Source organism: Chionomys nivalis, chromosome 1 (genome assembly GCF_950005125.1).
Source record: "Chionomys nivalis chromosome 1, mChiNiv1.1, whole genome shotgun sequence".
Classification (NCBI taxonomy): Eukaryota; Metazoa; Chordata; class Mammalia; order Rodentia; family Cricetidae; genus Chionomys; species Chionomys nivalis.
In genome coordinates this window covers 172,681,892-172,697,862 of record NC_080086.1, presented here as the reverse complement: position 1 = coordinate 172,697,862, position 15,971 = coordinate 172,681,892, and the positions used below count along the sequence as shown (strand labels likewise).

Here is a 15,971-nt window from a genome sequence, read left to right as displayed (position 1 = left end):
TTCCACTGTACTAATGAAGAACCCAAGGTTTTATAGAGGCCCCGAGAATAATGGCTAAGAGTGCATGCTCTGAAGCCAGAGTGACTGGGATTGAATCCCAGCTCTTTTTAGGAAACCATCAGGAAGTCATTTAAACTGTTCTTACAGGGATGCTAGTTCATGCCGATAATCCTAACACTTGAGACACTGAGACAGAAGGATTACAGTGAGTTCAAGGCTAGCCTGGGTTAAGTAGCAAGACCTTATTTCCTGAAGACAAATAAACAGAGGAATTAAGACACAAATATTTGCTATTTCTGTTTGTGTTTATCATCTCTAAAAGTGGAGGTTGGGCTCATTGCTTAGTGGTAGAGTGTACCAAGCTCTGGATTCAAACAGCACAGAGAGGGAGACAAAGGAAAGAGAGAAGAAAATAACATTTACAGTTCCTACCTAATAGGGTTGTTGTGAAAATTAAGTTAGGGAGGTTAACCAGATTTCCTGAAGTCACACTAAAATTAAGTCCAATTCTTAACAGCACTACAGTGCAGACTGTTAACCACTAGGTGCAGACTGTTGATCTCTAGGTGCAGACTGTTACCCACTGTGGTGTAGACTGTTGACCGCTAGGTGCAGACTGTTGACCACTAGGTGCAGACTGTTACCCACTGTGGTGTAGACTGTTGACTGCTAGGTGCAGACTGTTACCCACTGTGGTGTAGACTGTTGACTGCTAGGTGCAGACTGTTGACCACTAGGTGCAGACTGTTACCCACTGCGGTGTAGACTGTTGACTGCTATGGTGTGTGAAGTTGGGGAACTACTGAAGGAAGGAGGGAAGAAAAAAGGGAAGATTGTGTAAATTATGGCAAACAAAATAGATAAAGATAGAATACCTAACTTGTCTGCAGGATATTGGTATTTCTTTTTATCTGGTGGAGGATTAAACTGACAGAAACCATAGTTTAAAATATAAAGATTATTCCTCTGACAGAAAATGACCTTTTGATTCCTTCATCTGAGTCTTACAGGTTCTTTTCCAGGGCAAAGATTGTTTTCCTCTGGCTGGCTATGTATTTGTCTTGAACAGCAATGGTATTCTGTAGTTCATAGGCTTGACATTGCTATACACTGTTGTATTTCATGAAATGCTCTAGTGCATTTTGGCTATGCATCATACATCTACCAGTGACCATGTGAGATAATCCTTCAGTACAGTATGAATTAAGCCATTTTCTGAAGAATCCTTAAAATCATTAAAGTAAACATGTTTGAGCTTTTCAGATGGTCTGGGTTCGTGGGCAGCACACTGTAGGAAGCAGTTGCGTAAGTGGAATGTGTGTGTCTTCTTCCCCAGTTGTGCTGCACGGAAACAACCTGTTAGTGTTTGGAGGTACAGGCATCCCATTTGGTGAGAGCAACGGCAATGACGTCCATGTCTGTAACGTGAAGTACAAGAGATGGGCTTTACTCAGCTGTCGGGGGAAGAGACCCAGTCGTATATATGGACAGGTACTGATCTGTGGCTGATTAATGGTGAATGTGCTTGTTTTCCTATCTTCTAGTCTAGCGGCGGTGTCAGAATGCAGCGCTACATTTGTTTTAATGGAGATTGAAAGTCAATTCATAAATGTTACCATTCCCCTCTCTCGATTTCACCATTCTGTGCTGAGAGAGAGGTGAGAGAAGGATGAGAGAGAGAGAAAATGTTTTATGTGTTTGCTAGGGGACAGCCCCAGGTATTGTTCCTTAGGAACTGTGTTCACCTTTTATCTCTCCTTTCTTTTTTGAGACAGTCTCTGGGATCTGGAACTTGCTGATGAGGCTGGACTGCCTGGCCAGTGAGCTCCAGGGATTGGCCTGACCTTGCCTTCCCAGCGCTGCTTTTATGAGTTTTGTTTGTTGTTTTACATGGTGTGGGAATTTTCCACCAAGCCATCTTCCCAGTGCCCTTATTTGCTTCTAATTCAATCTTAAGGTTAGGAGATAAATCTATGTAGAAACGCCTTTAACTACACCAACCCCTAGTGCAAGACTGAGCTTTAGCATGGTCTGAGTCTGCTCTGATTCTACCAAGAATTTTATTTCCTAAGAAGTGTATGTAGCTCATCAAGAGACTCAACACAGAGCTGAACTAAAACATGTAGAGACTTCATAGTCAGTTTAACCTTTGCTGTTGGTTTGTATTGTTTGCTTGGTTTCGTTTTTTGAGACCGATTTCTCGGTGTAGCTGTGGCTGGCCTGGAATTCATCTGTAGACGAAGCTGGCCTCAACTCAGAGATTCACCTCCCTCTGCCTTCCGAGTGCTGGGACAAAAGGTGTGTGCCACCACCGCCTGGCTTAATCTTTGATTTGTAAAGTTATATCCAGAAAGATAGTGGGTTACCCACCCAAACAGACTTCTGAGACCATTGGCTGAACTTGGAATAACCACCATTTGATATCAGGCTCAACTGTCTTGCACACAGGCGTGATTAAACACTTCTGAGCTCAAACTTTGGAGGAACTCTTTCCAGCCCACTCTATCAAACTGCGGGTCACTCAAGCCCCACGAAGTCACTGTGGCAGTGACCGGAGAGGGGTCTGATGGAAATGCCAGCTCTAGGCGCCAGGCTTCTATGGCAGTTTCCGATTGTTGTTGCTTCTTGGGAGTGCTTTTCTTCAGACTGCTTAGGAAGATAGATGGCTTTTAGTGGAAATGCTCCTGTCCACTGTCCCTACATTCTTGACTCTAAGATAACCACCTAACAGATACCTTTCTAGGTAGAACCAGCAAAGCTTTACTTTGTAAAGGCAAAAGTAAAATAGCCCCTAGGTTCTAGGAAAAGGTATAGTCATCCATTCACAGACAAGGTTCCACATTCACGTGCAGCATGGCCTTTCCTTGGCCTCATGCATAGCTGGGGTTACAGGCAAATGTCAGATTACCTGCTGTAGGGATGATTTTTTTATCTTTAAATTTATTATTATTATTAGTAGTAGTGTGTGTATGTGTAAGAGTGTGCATATACAGACGTGCCACAGCTCCAGGTCAGAGAACTAGGTTCTGGGTATGAATTAGAGTCAGGCTTGCATGGCTAGCACTTTTACCCACTGGGTCATCTTGCCAGCTCTTTAACTTTTAATTTTTGAGATTTTTTTGGTGGGGTCTTTTGGTTTTGAGTTTTTTTGTTTTGTTTTTAAGGTCTCATTTTGTAGCTCAGCCTCAGACTTTTTTCTGATCTTGCCTCAGGCTCCTGAGTACTAGGAATATAAGCAAGTACCTTCATACCTGAGACAAAGTCTGATACTTTATTTTATTTTTAGATTTAGTTTGTGTGTATGCATGTTCTGCCTGCATGTGTGTGTGCTATGTCTATGCTTAGTGCCCATGAAGGTCAGAAGAGGATGTTGGATCTCCTGGAACTGGAATTACGGGATGGTTTGAACGACCATGTAGGTACTGGGAACAGAACTCAAGTGCTCTTAACTGCTGAGCCATTGCTCCAGCTCTGATATTTTAGTTTTATTTATGTGGTGTGGTGCACAGGTGCCTGGAGAGCTGACATTACAGGTGGTTGGGAGCTGCCCAACAAGGGTGCAGGGAACTGACTCCAGTTCTTAGGAGAACAAAAAGGGTTAAAAAGAAGAGAAACTGGGCAATAGTGGTATATGCCTTTAATCCAGTACCCGGGAGGCAGAGGCAGGCGGATCTCTGTGGTTCGTGGCCACTCGCGTCTTCAGAGCAAGTTCCAGGACAACAGCACTATACAAAAAAAAACAAAAACAAAGCAGTACAAACAAACAAAACCAGAAGAAAAAATGAGAGAGAATTTGATAAACATGATATGGGGGCATTGCTAAGTTTGTGTCGTGTAATGAAGTGTTAAGGAGTCATTCTTATTCGCCATCTTTCTACAGGCCATGGCCCTCATCAATGGTTCCCTTTATGTCTTTGGGGGAACAACTGGCTACATCTACAGCACAGACCTGCACAAGTTAGATCTCAATACCATGGTGTGGACACAACTCAAACCAAACAACCTGTCCTGTGATCTGCCAGAGGAAAGGTGAGGTGCGGGGGCTGAGCGCTCTGGTCTTTCCCGCTCAGATTTGAGCTCTTTCAGCACCTTGACAACATGAAGAAACAACTCCCTTGATAAGGTAGCTAACTGGCACATGGATCCAGATCAGTGATAAAGAAGGGGCTATTGGTGAGAATATAGTGTTTTCCTCTAGTTGTGGAATTTAAAATTTTTTTTTTCTCTTGTAATTCTTAATCTTTCAGTAGTAAGAAGCTAATAATGTGTTGAAAGGAACCAATGGTAGCAGTTACCAATAAAAGTCGGTGAGGGTCAGTGACTGTTGATGAGAAGGAAGGACAGATGGAGGCTGGGTGGGATGGTCGTTCATTCCATTGTCTCTGAAACATCCCAGCAGCATCATATCGCTCTCCTGTTTTCTACCAAAGGCCCTAGATCTTTCATGGTTCTTTCCATAGGAATAGTTACCTCTTAGAATTAAACTTAATGGCTGGGCAGTAGTGGCGCCTGCCTTTAATCCCAGCACTTGGGAGGGAGAGGCAGGCCAGAGTTCAAGGCCAGCCTGATCTATAGAGTGAGTTCCAGGACAGGCTCCAAAGCTACAGAGAAACCCTGTCTTGAAAAAAAAAAAAAAAACCGAATACAACATATCTTTGCATCATTAAACAAATATAACACATCTTTAATTAATATTCTGCAACAGGATTCATTTCTCTCTTCTGGTGTGCAGAGTACATGCAGACAAAACACCCATATATATGAAATACAAAAATACATAAACCTTTTTTTAAAAATTCCAATTCTAAGAGAGCCTGTATTATTCACAATTCTTTAGAGGAACAGAAATAATAGAATAATAAAGGATTATTGGAATGGCTTACAAGCTATGGTCCAGCTAGTCCAACAATAGCTTTCTGCCAATGCCAAGTCCACGAATCCAGTAGTTGTTCAGGCCACAAGGCTGGATGTCTTAGCTGGTCAATACACACCAGAATCCTGAAGAAGCAGATTCTCATGCCAGTGAAAGAATGGGCTTTCCAGTAAGAGCAAGCAGGCAAAGAGAGCAAGCTTCCTTCTTCCATGTCATGTGGCTGCCAGCAGAAGGTGAGGCTCAGATTAAAGGTAGATCTATCTTCCCATCTCAAAAGATCTGGATTAAAGTTGTGTCTTCCCACTTCAAATGCTTTATTTAAGAAAAAAAAAATCCCTGCTGGAGAGATGGCTCAGCCTCTTCCAAAGGTCCTGAGTTCAATTCCCAGCACCCACATGGTGGCTCACAACCATCTGTAATGAGATCTGGCGCCCTCTTCTGGTTCTGGTGTGTACATGCCAGCAGAACATTGTATACTTAATAAATAAAAACATCTTAAAAAAAAAAAAAAGAAGAAGAAGAAGAAGAAGAAAATCCCCTGCTGGGCAGTGGTGGCACACACCTTTAATCCCAGCACCTAAGCAGAGGCAGGTGGATCTCTGGGAGTTTGAGACCAGCCTGGTCGATAAAGCCAGTTCCAGGACTGCCAGGGCTACACAGAGAAGCCCTATCTCGGGAAATAAAACGAAAGGGAAAAAACAGTTTACCAAGCCACTTGGTTTTAGTTAAGTCCAGATGTAGTAAGTGACTAACAAGAATGGCCATCACAGAGCATTTTTCTTGGAGGGGAAGAAGTTTTCACTTGTAGCTCAATTGCCTAGATGGAAGTTCTAGAGGGTGTACATGCAATTTCCTGCAAAATAATAAGTATCTTAACTTAAGAACTCATAGTGTGGGCTTCTAATTAAATACAGGTAGGTCATTTATTGGGTGATAGTTTCTCCATTTACAGAGTTATCACAGAAAGATTATAAATAATCTAGAAAATACAAATTGGGGGTGGGGTGAAGCTTGGTCCTGTCCCAGCTGAATGTGCCAGGCTTTGTTAACTCCCCATGGGAGGTCTTACCCTTTTTGAGGAGTGGATGGGGCTAGGTTGGGGGATTGTGGGCAGAGGAGGATGAAGAAGGGAGGGAGTGGGAACCATGCTTGGTACATAAAATGAATTAAAAAATTAAATAAAAAAAAACAAAAACAAATTAGCAAAAAAGAATACAAATCAGCAAAATGAAGAAAGGAAAGATAAAAGTAAATTTGGAGGTAGCTGTGGTTGCCCTCTGAGATGGGGACACCCTTGTGTTTGTGTGTGTGTGTGTGTACTGAAAGTTCTAAACCTGTCTGCAGTCTGTTTAACGTGGAGCTCATTTCCTTTCCAGTTAGTGGTGTGAATAGGACTTTGGGATGGGTTGACTGTCTTTATTTCTTATTGATTGTATACTAATGTATTTTATGCGTAGTAGATAATTCATTTACCTAGTTCACTACTAGTTAATACTCAGCTCATTGCTAATAATTTATCATCATAAATGATGGTAATATTTAGTTAAGAGAAACCTCACAGCTAAACCTTACAGAGGTCATTTTCACCCAGTTATATTTTTCGGTATTTTCAGGTACAGACATGAAATTGCTCATGATGGGCAGAGGATTTACATCTTGGGAGGAGGGACTTCCTGGACAGCCTATTCCTTAAACAAGGTACTTTTTTTTTTCTTCTTAAAGAAGTAAAAAATAGTGGGAGACAATGGACTGAAGCCTGTATCTTACTAATCAGGATGATTTTGTTAGTTATTTGAATTTTCAAGCAGCTTCATCAACAGTAGTTCTGTGACAGAAGGTTGAACTCAGTGCTCCTGATACGCATTGCAGCTGATAGTCACCTTCATCACTGCTGGAAGTCTTTGTGAGCATGTGGGGGGAGGACGAGGACTAGAGAATGTGTAGTTCGCCAGGCTTCTCAGAATGTCACATCCCCCTTGTCAGTGCACGGCATCCACAAAGGATGCACGCTTAGGGCTGACACCACTGACTCCAGAGATCCCAGCTCCTCCTTAGGGCTTTTAGTCGTCCATCCCCATGGCATTTCGAAAATGTCATAGTTAGAAATCCCAGAGGCGATCTAGGTCAGGTGACAGAGCTCTTGGCTTGCCTTGGACCTTTAAGGGGTTTGTTGATTTTGTCTTATTCTCTTACCAGTGTTGCTTTTCTTTCTGGCCACAAGAATGCTTCATGCACACTGTAGAGATACAAAAGGAGGTAGACAGCACCCAGCACTGAGAGGCAGGCATGCTTCTCTCCTCATTCCAGCTTCTTCTTTTCACTCTTTCTAAAACTGCTCAAAAAATGTTTATTTTAAAAATCTGATGTCATGGTAAGTAAGATTACAGTTATTTACTTGTACATATATATTTTTTTTTTCCAAGATCCACGCATACAACCTTGAAACAAATGCATGGGAGGAGATCGCAACAAAACCTCATGAAAAAATAGGTAATTAAAAGTATCAATTCATGTTTTTAGCTAATGTATTTTATACTTGCTTTGGGGGGAGGTAAAGATAATTTTCTTAAGTGATATAGCACATAAAATAGTTATAAAAATGGTCTTAGAAGTTATTATTCTTCAGCTCTCAGTTGTTATTCTCCCTTAGCAACTGAGCAGAGAGTTTTTAACATGGATAACTGAGTTGTGTGGCACAAGTGGAAAAACACACACAAGAAATAAGAAATGGGGCTTAGGGGCTGGAGAGATGCTCAGTGGTTAGAGCTCACACTGCTCTTCCAGAAGACCTGAGTTCTGTTTCCAACATCAGGAATTCACAACCTCGTTTAACTCCAGCTCGCATTGTGAGTTTCTCTGTGGGTCTTTGAGGCACACATATGTGGTATATACACATACTCATACAAGAATGATAAAAAGAATAGATCATCGGAACCTCACACCTGCCCGTCTGAGTCATTGTCACGTCCCTTCTCCTTTCTGACTTTCTCTGACTTCTCATCAGGAAGGGTTGGAGGGCTAGTTGTTGTTCTCTTCAATAATGGAATTCCTGTATTTATGTGTTCAACAGGTTTTCCTGCAGCCCGAAGATGTCACAGTTGTGTTCAAATAAAAAATGGTACGGAGTCTAAATAAAATTTTGATTCATTTCTTTAATCTTACCTGCTGAGAATGACTGATTTCCTGGTTAGCTCCTCTAAAGGGATGCATAATTTTGGACCACACTGATTTCTTGTAATTTAAACTTATAGGGAACTCTAGAGAGTTGTGTCTCTTGGCGGTTTTCAAAATGTAAACTAGTTCTGTGTCTGGGCTCTCTCTGTTAAAAGAACTCTGAAGGGCTGGAGAGATGGCTCAGTGGGTAAGAGCATTGCCTGCTCTTCCAAAGGTCCTGAGTTCAATTCCCGGCAACCACATGGTGGCTCACAGCCATCTGTAATGATGTCTGGCGCCCTCTTCTGGCCTGCAGACATACACACAGACAGAATATTGCATACATAATAAATAAATAAATAAATAAATATTTAAAAAAAAAAGAACTCTGAAGTAGATGGTAAATAAGCTTTTGTTGTAGCACTGGCTCTTTCAGTGTGATTTATGGTTCTAGCACTGTGAATGCTTGCAGAGTAAGACCTCGGTGCACATTGGGCTAGGACTGTAATAACTTTCCAGACTATTATAGCATAAAGTTTATTCTGTTCTCTATCTAATGTGAACTCAGAGTTCATTCCTTTGTCCTCCTATAGCAAAGTCCTTGTATGATTTCAGAAAGTAGCAGCTACTTTAAACATGGTAACAACTCTTCTTTGGCAAATATTCCTGGCTTTTAATGTACAAGACACTTTATAGTTTTTATAGTTGATGTACCTCCTTGAGCACCCTTACTCTCCCCCACCTCTGGGAAGGGGATATGCAGAAATTGATAGCCTGTATCCTTTTGCGTCCCAGGTCAGATTTAAGTAGCACTTACCTGCCATTTTATGTATATGCAGGGACTTGTTAAAAATTAGGCTTCTGCTTTTTGGGTAAGATTTATAGGTAGTGACACTGTTCTGTTTTGCCTCTGAGAATGAAGCTGTGCTTTAACGTTTCTCTTGACTCCTAGCCAAAAAAGTTTCTGACATATTTTATAGTTTAATTAAGTATTGGCCTAAACTTGGCCCAGACTTGAATTAGCCATTTATTCATTTGCTTCCTGGGAGCCATGCATCATGCAGTTGGAACTTCTGGGCCTTTAAAAGGTAACATGGCCCTCGCTACAGGTAGATCAATAGTTAAAACTAACCCACCCAGAGCTATGCAGATCAAATGAGCTTTTTCTGTGGCCCCAGACTGCATATTGCAGTGAGCATTCTTCCTAGGTGAGGTTTCTGTGGGGAGGATATTTGTCGCTACGAATTTTAAAAAAGCACACGTTTTCCAAGATGTCATTAAAAAGAAGAGTTTGCAAACCTGGGTTGTAGCTGTGTCTTACTTTTGATTAGTGTGTCTTGCCTAGTGGGAGTTTGCCTCTCTAGGAGATGGGGAGCAGCAGCTAGCCTGCCCTCCCGACGCATCCTCCTGAGGCTGCATAGCCACTCTCCTTCAGAGTGTGAACTTTCTCTAGAACTCAGTTTATTTCCGGCCTCTTGTTCATTCACTTTCTGTGCCTGGCACCTAGAAATATTTAAATTTGAGAACCCTGACGTGAGCCTCCTTAGAGGCTGGCATCCTTAGTCCCAGTTCTGTTGAGGAATGGCCCACCTGTCAGCTAAGCATATGTTCTCCCGTAAGACATGCCGTAGCTGTAGTTCATTCCCTTTGTGTGCTATTGCTTTCTCCTTTCTCAACAGATGTTTTCATTTGTGGGGGCTATAACGGGGAAGTGATCCTGGGAGACATCTGGAAGCTGAATCTGCAGACTTTTCAGTGGGTGAAGCTCCCTGCTACCATGCCAGAGCCTGTCTACTTCCACTGTGCGGCCGTCACGCCCGTGAGTTTTGTTCTCAGTCATCGTACATGGTAGATGGTAAGGAGTACTAGCAAGGAGAAAAGACGCTGATGCTTACAAACTTTAGGCTAAGAAAAGGAGAGAAAAATACTCTCACAAGCAAGTTTAAAAGAGCACTGAAAATGTAAAGGAAATTTAGTATGTGGTATTTGAGGTCCTGACTGTCAATTCTTAGGTGTTTCCTAAGAAGGCAGAATAATGTGATTATTTAGTACCATATTATTGAAGATACTGTAAGAACCTTTATTTTCATCTTTGTATTACCAGAATTTGATAGTCTGGATACTCAAATACTCTAAATTTAATTGTTTTTGTTTTTGTTTTGTTTTGTTTTTTGATTTTTCGAGACAGGGTTTCTCCGTAGCTTTTGGTTCCTGTCCTGGAACTAGCTCTTGTAGTCTAAATTTAGTTGTTAATAAAAAGTTGTTTGTAGTTTAAATTAACACACACACACACACACACAAAGCCAGGGGGTGATGGCGCATGCTTTTAATCCCAGCACTCAGTAGGCAGAGACAGGCGAATCTCTGTGAGTTTGAGGCTAGCCTGATCTACAAAACGAGTTTCAGGACAGTTAGGGCTGCACAGAGAAACCCTGTCTCAAAAAAAAAAAAAAAAAAAGAAAGGAAAAGAAAACCAAAACACAATATATACGAATTAAAAAAAAAACAAAAAACCATAGAACTGGATGTGGTAATCCCACCATGCAGGAAGCAGATCATTTGAGCTTAAAGAGTTTGATTCCAACTGTTTTCTTTAACAACCCACTCACTACAGAAGCACTTCTGCTTGGGGTCAGATCAGTGAGAGATTCTGTGTCTGTGATGCTGGCTGTTGAGCCCAGGGCCTGGCAGTTACACAGGTGCTGTACCTGACTGCACGTCTAGCCCGAGGGATTGTGTTGTTTCATCCTACCTTAATTCAGTGTATGCTGCTCCCTCACTTTGCTGAAATCTCCACCTTGGTAGCTCTTTCTCTTCCATTTGAATTTGTCTTCTTCTAACTGCCGTTTGTTCATAGGCTGGTTGCATGTACATTCACGGAGGAGTCGTGAACATCCATGAAAACAAGCGGACTGGGTCATTGTTTAAGATCTGGCTGGTGGTACCTAGCCTGCTGGAACTGGCATGGGAGAAGCTGCTCGCGGCCTTCCCCAACCTAGCAAACCTCTCCCGAACACAGCTTCTGCACCTTGGACTAACACAGGAACTCATCGAGCGCTTGAAATGAGGATTTCTGGCCTGTTCATTGATACTGGAAATGTTAATTTAAAGAGACTCCTTTATTTATGGGCAGTGTAGAGTGTGCTACAAAGAGGATTGGTTACCCTGATCAAGGCCTTATTCAGAAAATACATCAGATGCCTTTCTGTGAATGGGTTTAAGTTAATGGACATCTCACTCTCCTGTGCTTTCTTTTTTGCTCCCCTCCCTCCTGCCCCAGTATGCACCCCATACATGCATCCCTCTTTCTTGATGGAGCCAAGGGAATATCTAAAGTACCTTAACGAGGTTAGGAATCAAGAGAGAGAAATTGTTTTTTGTTGCTGTTTTTTTTTCAATTTTATTTTATTTTAAAGAAATTCTAAACATATTGACCGTGTCAGCTAATACCACAGATTAAAGCATTATCATCAACAAACACCAAGTTTAAAAAGCCAGCAACCAACAGTGGTCTGGGAGATAGAACAAGAAGACTGACCTGGAACCATCTTGCAGGTTGTTCTTAAATTTGGATGTTGAATTAGTGTTTCTGAGATGTGTCTGAGTGACTGGACTCAGGCAGCAGTGGTTGATGACTTGGCACAAAGATATCTAACCTTGACGAAAGGAGACAGTTCAGCAGTATTGATTAGTGAGCCCCTCAACCTTGTGACGCCCCAGTGGTTAGCGGCGGCCTGCTGGGGTTTAGCGCTGTCATTGTCGTGTTCTGTTGTTGTCTTTCAAATTAAATGTATGGCCTCAAGTTCTTTCCAGGCAGTTTTGAACTTCCCCTGCACTTATTAATGGCTTTAAGTGTGTCTTTAGCCCCTTCATGGGGAATTGTAGATTCTAAGTGCGTGGTGTAGATATCAAAGGACAGTAGAGTAGAGCATAGCACCCGCACCCTTGAGACTTTTAGCTTAGCTTCTGCTTGGTGCGATGGGCTTTGACTATCATAGCAGCTATTTCCTTTTCAGAACTCGTTTCTTTGTAGTCTCTGGACCTTATTCCTGCATTTTCTCAGGCAGTTGGTTCTGGATTCCCTCCTGAGCTTGGATGCCTCTTTTGCTGTCTGCTTCAGTATACAGGATGCCGTAATTGCCTAGCAACTGGATAAAAGGTCTTAAGGAAGAGGCACAGCTTACCCTTCCTTGAGAAGCAAGTGCCATTGAAAACCATCAGGAGGAAGGAGTGAGACAGGGTCATTTGCTTTTGTGTGTGTCTAAGAGGTTTTAGTTCTGGTCTGTTTTGTTTTCTTAAATCTAAGAAGAAAGGAGACTTAAGTTTTACTCATTTCATCCTCGGACTGCTAGAAGAGTTGAGGGAGTCACTTGTGTGTGAGCCTGTGGGTACCATAGGTGTAGGCAATGCTGGAGGCCTGCAGGAGGGCGAACCAGACCCTCCTGCAGGCCCCTTAAGGAGGAGACACCTGCAGGAGATTTTGAACACATTTTTCCTTTAAGTGCCTCTTTTTCACCTAGCTTTAACATTATTCTTTTTCTTTTCGCCCAGAAGAGATCTCTGTAGTTTGTGTGAATTTAAAGTCACCTTTGAGTTACAATTAAAAAGTTCTGCCCAGTGTGCAGTTCTAGGTGGGTCTTTTGACCTCTCCTTGCCACAGGCCTTACGCTCCATCCGTGGGGGTTGTTATTGGAGCTTTTGCCCACCATCTGTAAGAAGCACTTATCTGTGAGTTTGAGTCATTTCTAAGGAGTAAGGAAATGGAGCTGCTCTTCTAGGGTTCCCATCCCCCAATCTCGCCATTCCCTGTTGTTGTGGCTTTGGCTTCTTAACCACCAGAGGAGCCCTCTCCAGAGGAAGTCAGCCTGAGCCATTTGGTGAGTTCGAAACTGTGTGACTCCAGGCCAGGTCTCCGGACCATGGCAGAACTACATCCCAAGCTAATAAACCCTGTTTTCTAGGGTGACAGAAGGGTTTTTGTCATTGGTTTATATAGGGACCAAAGACTGAGTGTTCAGCCTCTGTGCTTTGACTCCCATGGTCCTTGGAATACAAGAAGGCCTCTGGTTCTGTTACACCAGAAAGTTATAAAGAGGGGTCCGATTCAAGCCACACTTGCTGGCATCCTTTTTAAGCCGTTTGTAGGCAGTCTTCTTAGAGGTAGATGTTAGAGGCCCATGAGTGACCGTGTGTACCTTCTAGGTACACGTCTGGTCTAGAGTGTCTGGGAATAGAACACTAGTGAAAGTGCGGCGCAGCCGCGAGTGCTGGAAGCAGCTGCTCATGCGCACATGTTCTGGGTGCCAAACTGTAGGTAAGGACTGGGTGTCCTCTGACGGTCACCAGCATTTTAGTTTCTCTGTAACCAGCACTTACACCTGGGTGGGAAAGGGAACGATGCCTGCTGCTCCTCTGCCTCTTTTGAGGTATGCCCCGCCATCTTCCTGCAGACCCGGAAACGGAAGTGCAATATGTAGAAACACGGTCTGCACGGATTGTGCAGATGCGATGACTCTGAAGTAGCTACACTACTTTCTGTACCTGTCCTGGGCACGTCAGTTTATTCCTTTAGAGTAAAATTATACCAAGGATTTTCAGTGTGATCATAAGCCAACTTCTTGGTAAAGCTGGACTTTTTCCAAGTCCATGCTTTCTTATTCTAGTTCATAAAAAAAATTCCTGTTCCTAGGTTTGTAAGAGTTGAGTTTTTTCCATTCCTGTTTGTACTCTCTCCTATTTGCACATCTTGCCCAGGAATAAGGAAGTTAACTTGAGAGGGTTGTCCAAGTGAAGAATTAAAACATAACACTAGTCCACTTCTCCTACATATACACTAATTTATCTGAGAATGTAATACCTTATTAAATGATGCTTCCATCACTGTAAGGTATTTTCCACTTCACAGAAAAGCTGCAAACCAGTATGTAATAGATTAAACTTTCCCTGCTTTTCGGGGCAGACAAACCCTTTCCACTGGCAGAAGTCCTCTTTCAGGGCCTAATGACTTGATATAAAAGCTTGCTTTATAGCATTCATGTCTAGCACAGAGCTAGATTTAAAAACTATATATATATAATGAAAATATTAACATTTCTAGATTAAAAAGTATGGCAGTGACCTTTGGTTACCCACAGTAGCAGGATGAAAGCACAGACAGTGAAACCCATGGATAATCAGTGTTTCAACTTTCCTGTTAACAATTTTTTTTTTCGAGACAGGGTTTCTCTGTAGCTTTGGAACCTGTCCTGGAACTTGCTCTGTAGACCAGGCTGATCTTGAACTCTGCCTCCTGAGTGCTGGGATTAAAGGCGTGTGCCACCACTGCCCAGCTAAACAATTGATTTCCTTACATATCTTTCCCCTTCCTGTTCCTCTCCCACAGACATCTCCTTTTCAAGGGACTAGTAGTTAGGAAAGGAAAAGAAGTTCAGAGAGGGGCTAGCAGCCAGCCACCACACCAGTGGTCCCATTAGCTTTAGAGTTGTTGTCTCAGTGGTCACCCAAGGTGAGATGGTGCCCTTGAGCAAGGTCTGCTGCTGAGTTCTCTACTGCCTCCTGACCAGAGAACTCTTCGATCCTGTGGGAAGAAAAGGCTGCGTCTCACAGAAACAGGAAACCCCATCATTTGAACACATCTCTTTAACTTGACAAAGTTTGCTTTTCCGTTTCTTCCTTTGGAGTCGCCTTCTCCAGTCTGATAGCCTGGTGTGCAGGAAGGGTGCACTGTCCTCTTGGACTGTGTTGGGTTTTGTCTCTTCTAGAATCAGCCTGGTTTTCTGTGATCTTAGTGATGCTTACAGAGGCCCTCCCACCAACACTCTGATGTAGCACAAAAATCCATTTTCCCTTCTTGTTCTTTCTTGTGTTCTGGTATTGACTTCAGGGGGAATGAGGGTTTATTGTCATAGCCCTGCATTTCAAGAACTGGTTGCCATAGGTGTAAATTCCATTGGTTCCCAGGTCCCTTAGAACTCTGGAAGCATTGGCAAGGCCCAAAGCAGGCTCGGTGGGGTTTTGGAATCTCCATGTGTAGTCACCCTTCAAACTTGGTGAGATTTGGAAGAAAAATCTCCCCCTGTCTAGTGTCATAAGCAGAAGTCTGAGCTGTGCTTCAAAGGTAGTGCCATCTTCTTGGTGTACTTCCCATGTTGTTAATTTGTTTAAACTTTTGAGAAGTTTTTTAAAGGCCCCACTTAGTCTGCACAGGCCGAGTCAGGCAGTTTTCAGAGAAAAGGCCAATTTCATTACATAGTAGTAGTCACTGTCGTACTATTTACACGTCAGGAATAGACAGAGGCAGCAGAAAGCACGCTGACCATGCAGAGGGCTCAGGGAGAGTGCAGGCATCTCCCTGGAGAGACTGGAGGGACAGGCTGGAGAGAGGACGGCCTTCCGTTGCAGCTGCTCTGAGACTGGGCCAGGCTTGGCTCTTGATGCAGGCTGCGAGGCCATACACAGTGCTTGCCTTATTTTAAAGCTATTTGCCACAGTCCTGTTAAATAGTGTGGATGTCCTTTTGCAGTCTGGTGTGCATGCCATGTGATCAGGACAGCTTTTCCACCTCCCCTGGTTTCCTACAAGCAAGTAAATCTCCCCTGAAATGTCCAGTCTGTACTTATGTACCTTGTCAGTGTTTGCTGTCGGTTTTCTAAAACAATCTGATCAATAAATCTCTAAACATATGTGGTCCAAGTCGCCATGGATTGTCTGTAGTAATTTGTGCATGTGTGAGCTCCCCTGTTGACATACATAGCGGTCCCCACCAGAGTCAGCATTGCTCTGTCACATCTGTGCGCCTCCACTGCCACCCCACCTGTGGTGGGTTCTGTCTGCTCCCTTTCCAGAACTCCTGCACCCACGGGAACCCTCTCAGTAGAGCTCGCTCTCTGCAAGGGAGCACCTGTGGGGCAAGCCCCCTCCCCTTGGCCTTTCCTAGACCCCACAG

The 15,971-nt window shown here is 43.1% G+C and overlaps 1 protein-coding gene across 2 annotated transcripts in view; it reads left to right on the top strand.

The window, feature by feature from the left end:
- Klhdc10 (kelch domain containing 10) overlaps positions 1–15,708 on the top strand; it is a 53,068-nt gene extending 37,360 nt beyond the window's left edge. For both annotated transcript variants that reach the window (XM_057773749.1, XM_057773739.1), the window contains 7 exons: positions 1,337–1,491; positions 3,881–4,029; positions 6,487–6,571; positions 7,297–7,363; positions 7,944–7,991; positions 9,706–9,845; positions 10,884–15,708. In XM_057773749.1, coding sequence (XP_057629732.1) covers positions 1,337–1,491; positions 3,881–4,029; positions 6,487–6,571; positions 7,297–7,363; positions 7,944–7,991; positions 9,706–9,845; positions 10,884–11,093 — 854 coding nt within the window. In that variant the 3' untranslated portion in view covers positions 11,094–15,708. The remainder of the gene's footprint in view (positions 1–1,336; positions 1,492–3,880; positions 4,030–6,486; positions 6,572–7,296; positions 7,364–7,943; positions 7,992–9,705; positions 9,846–10,883) is intronic.
- Positions 15,709–15,971: the final 263 nt, after the last annotated feature.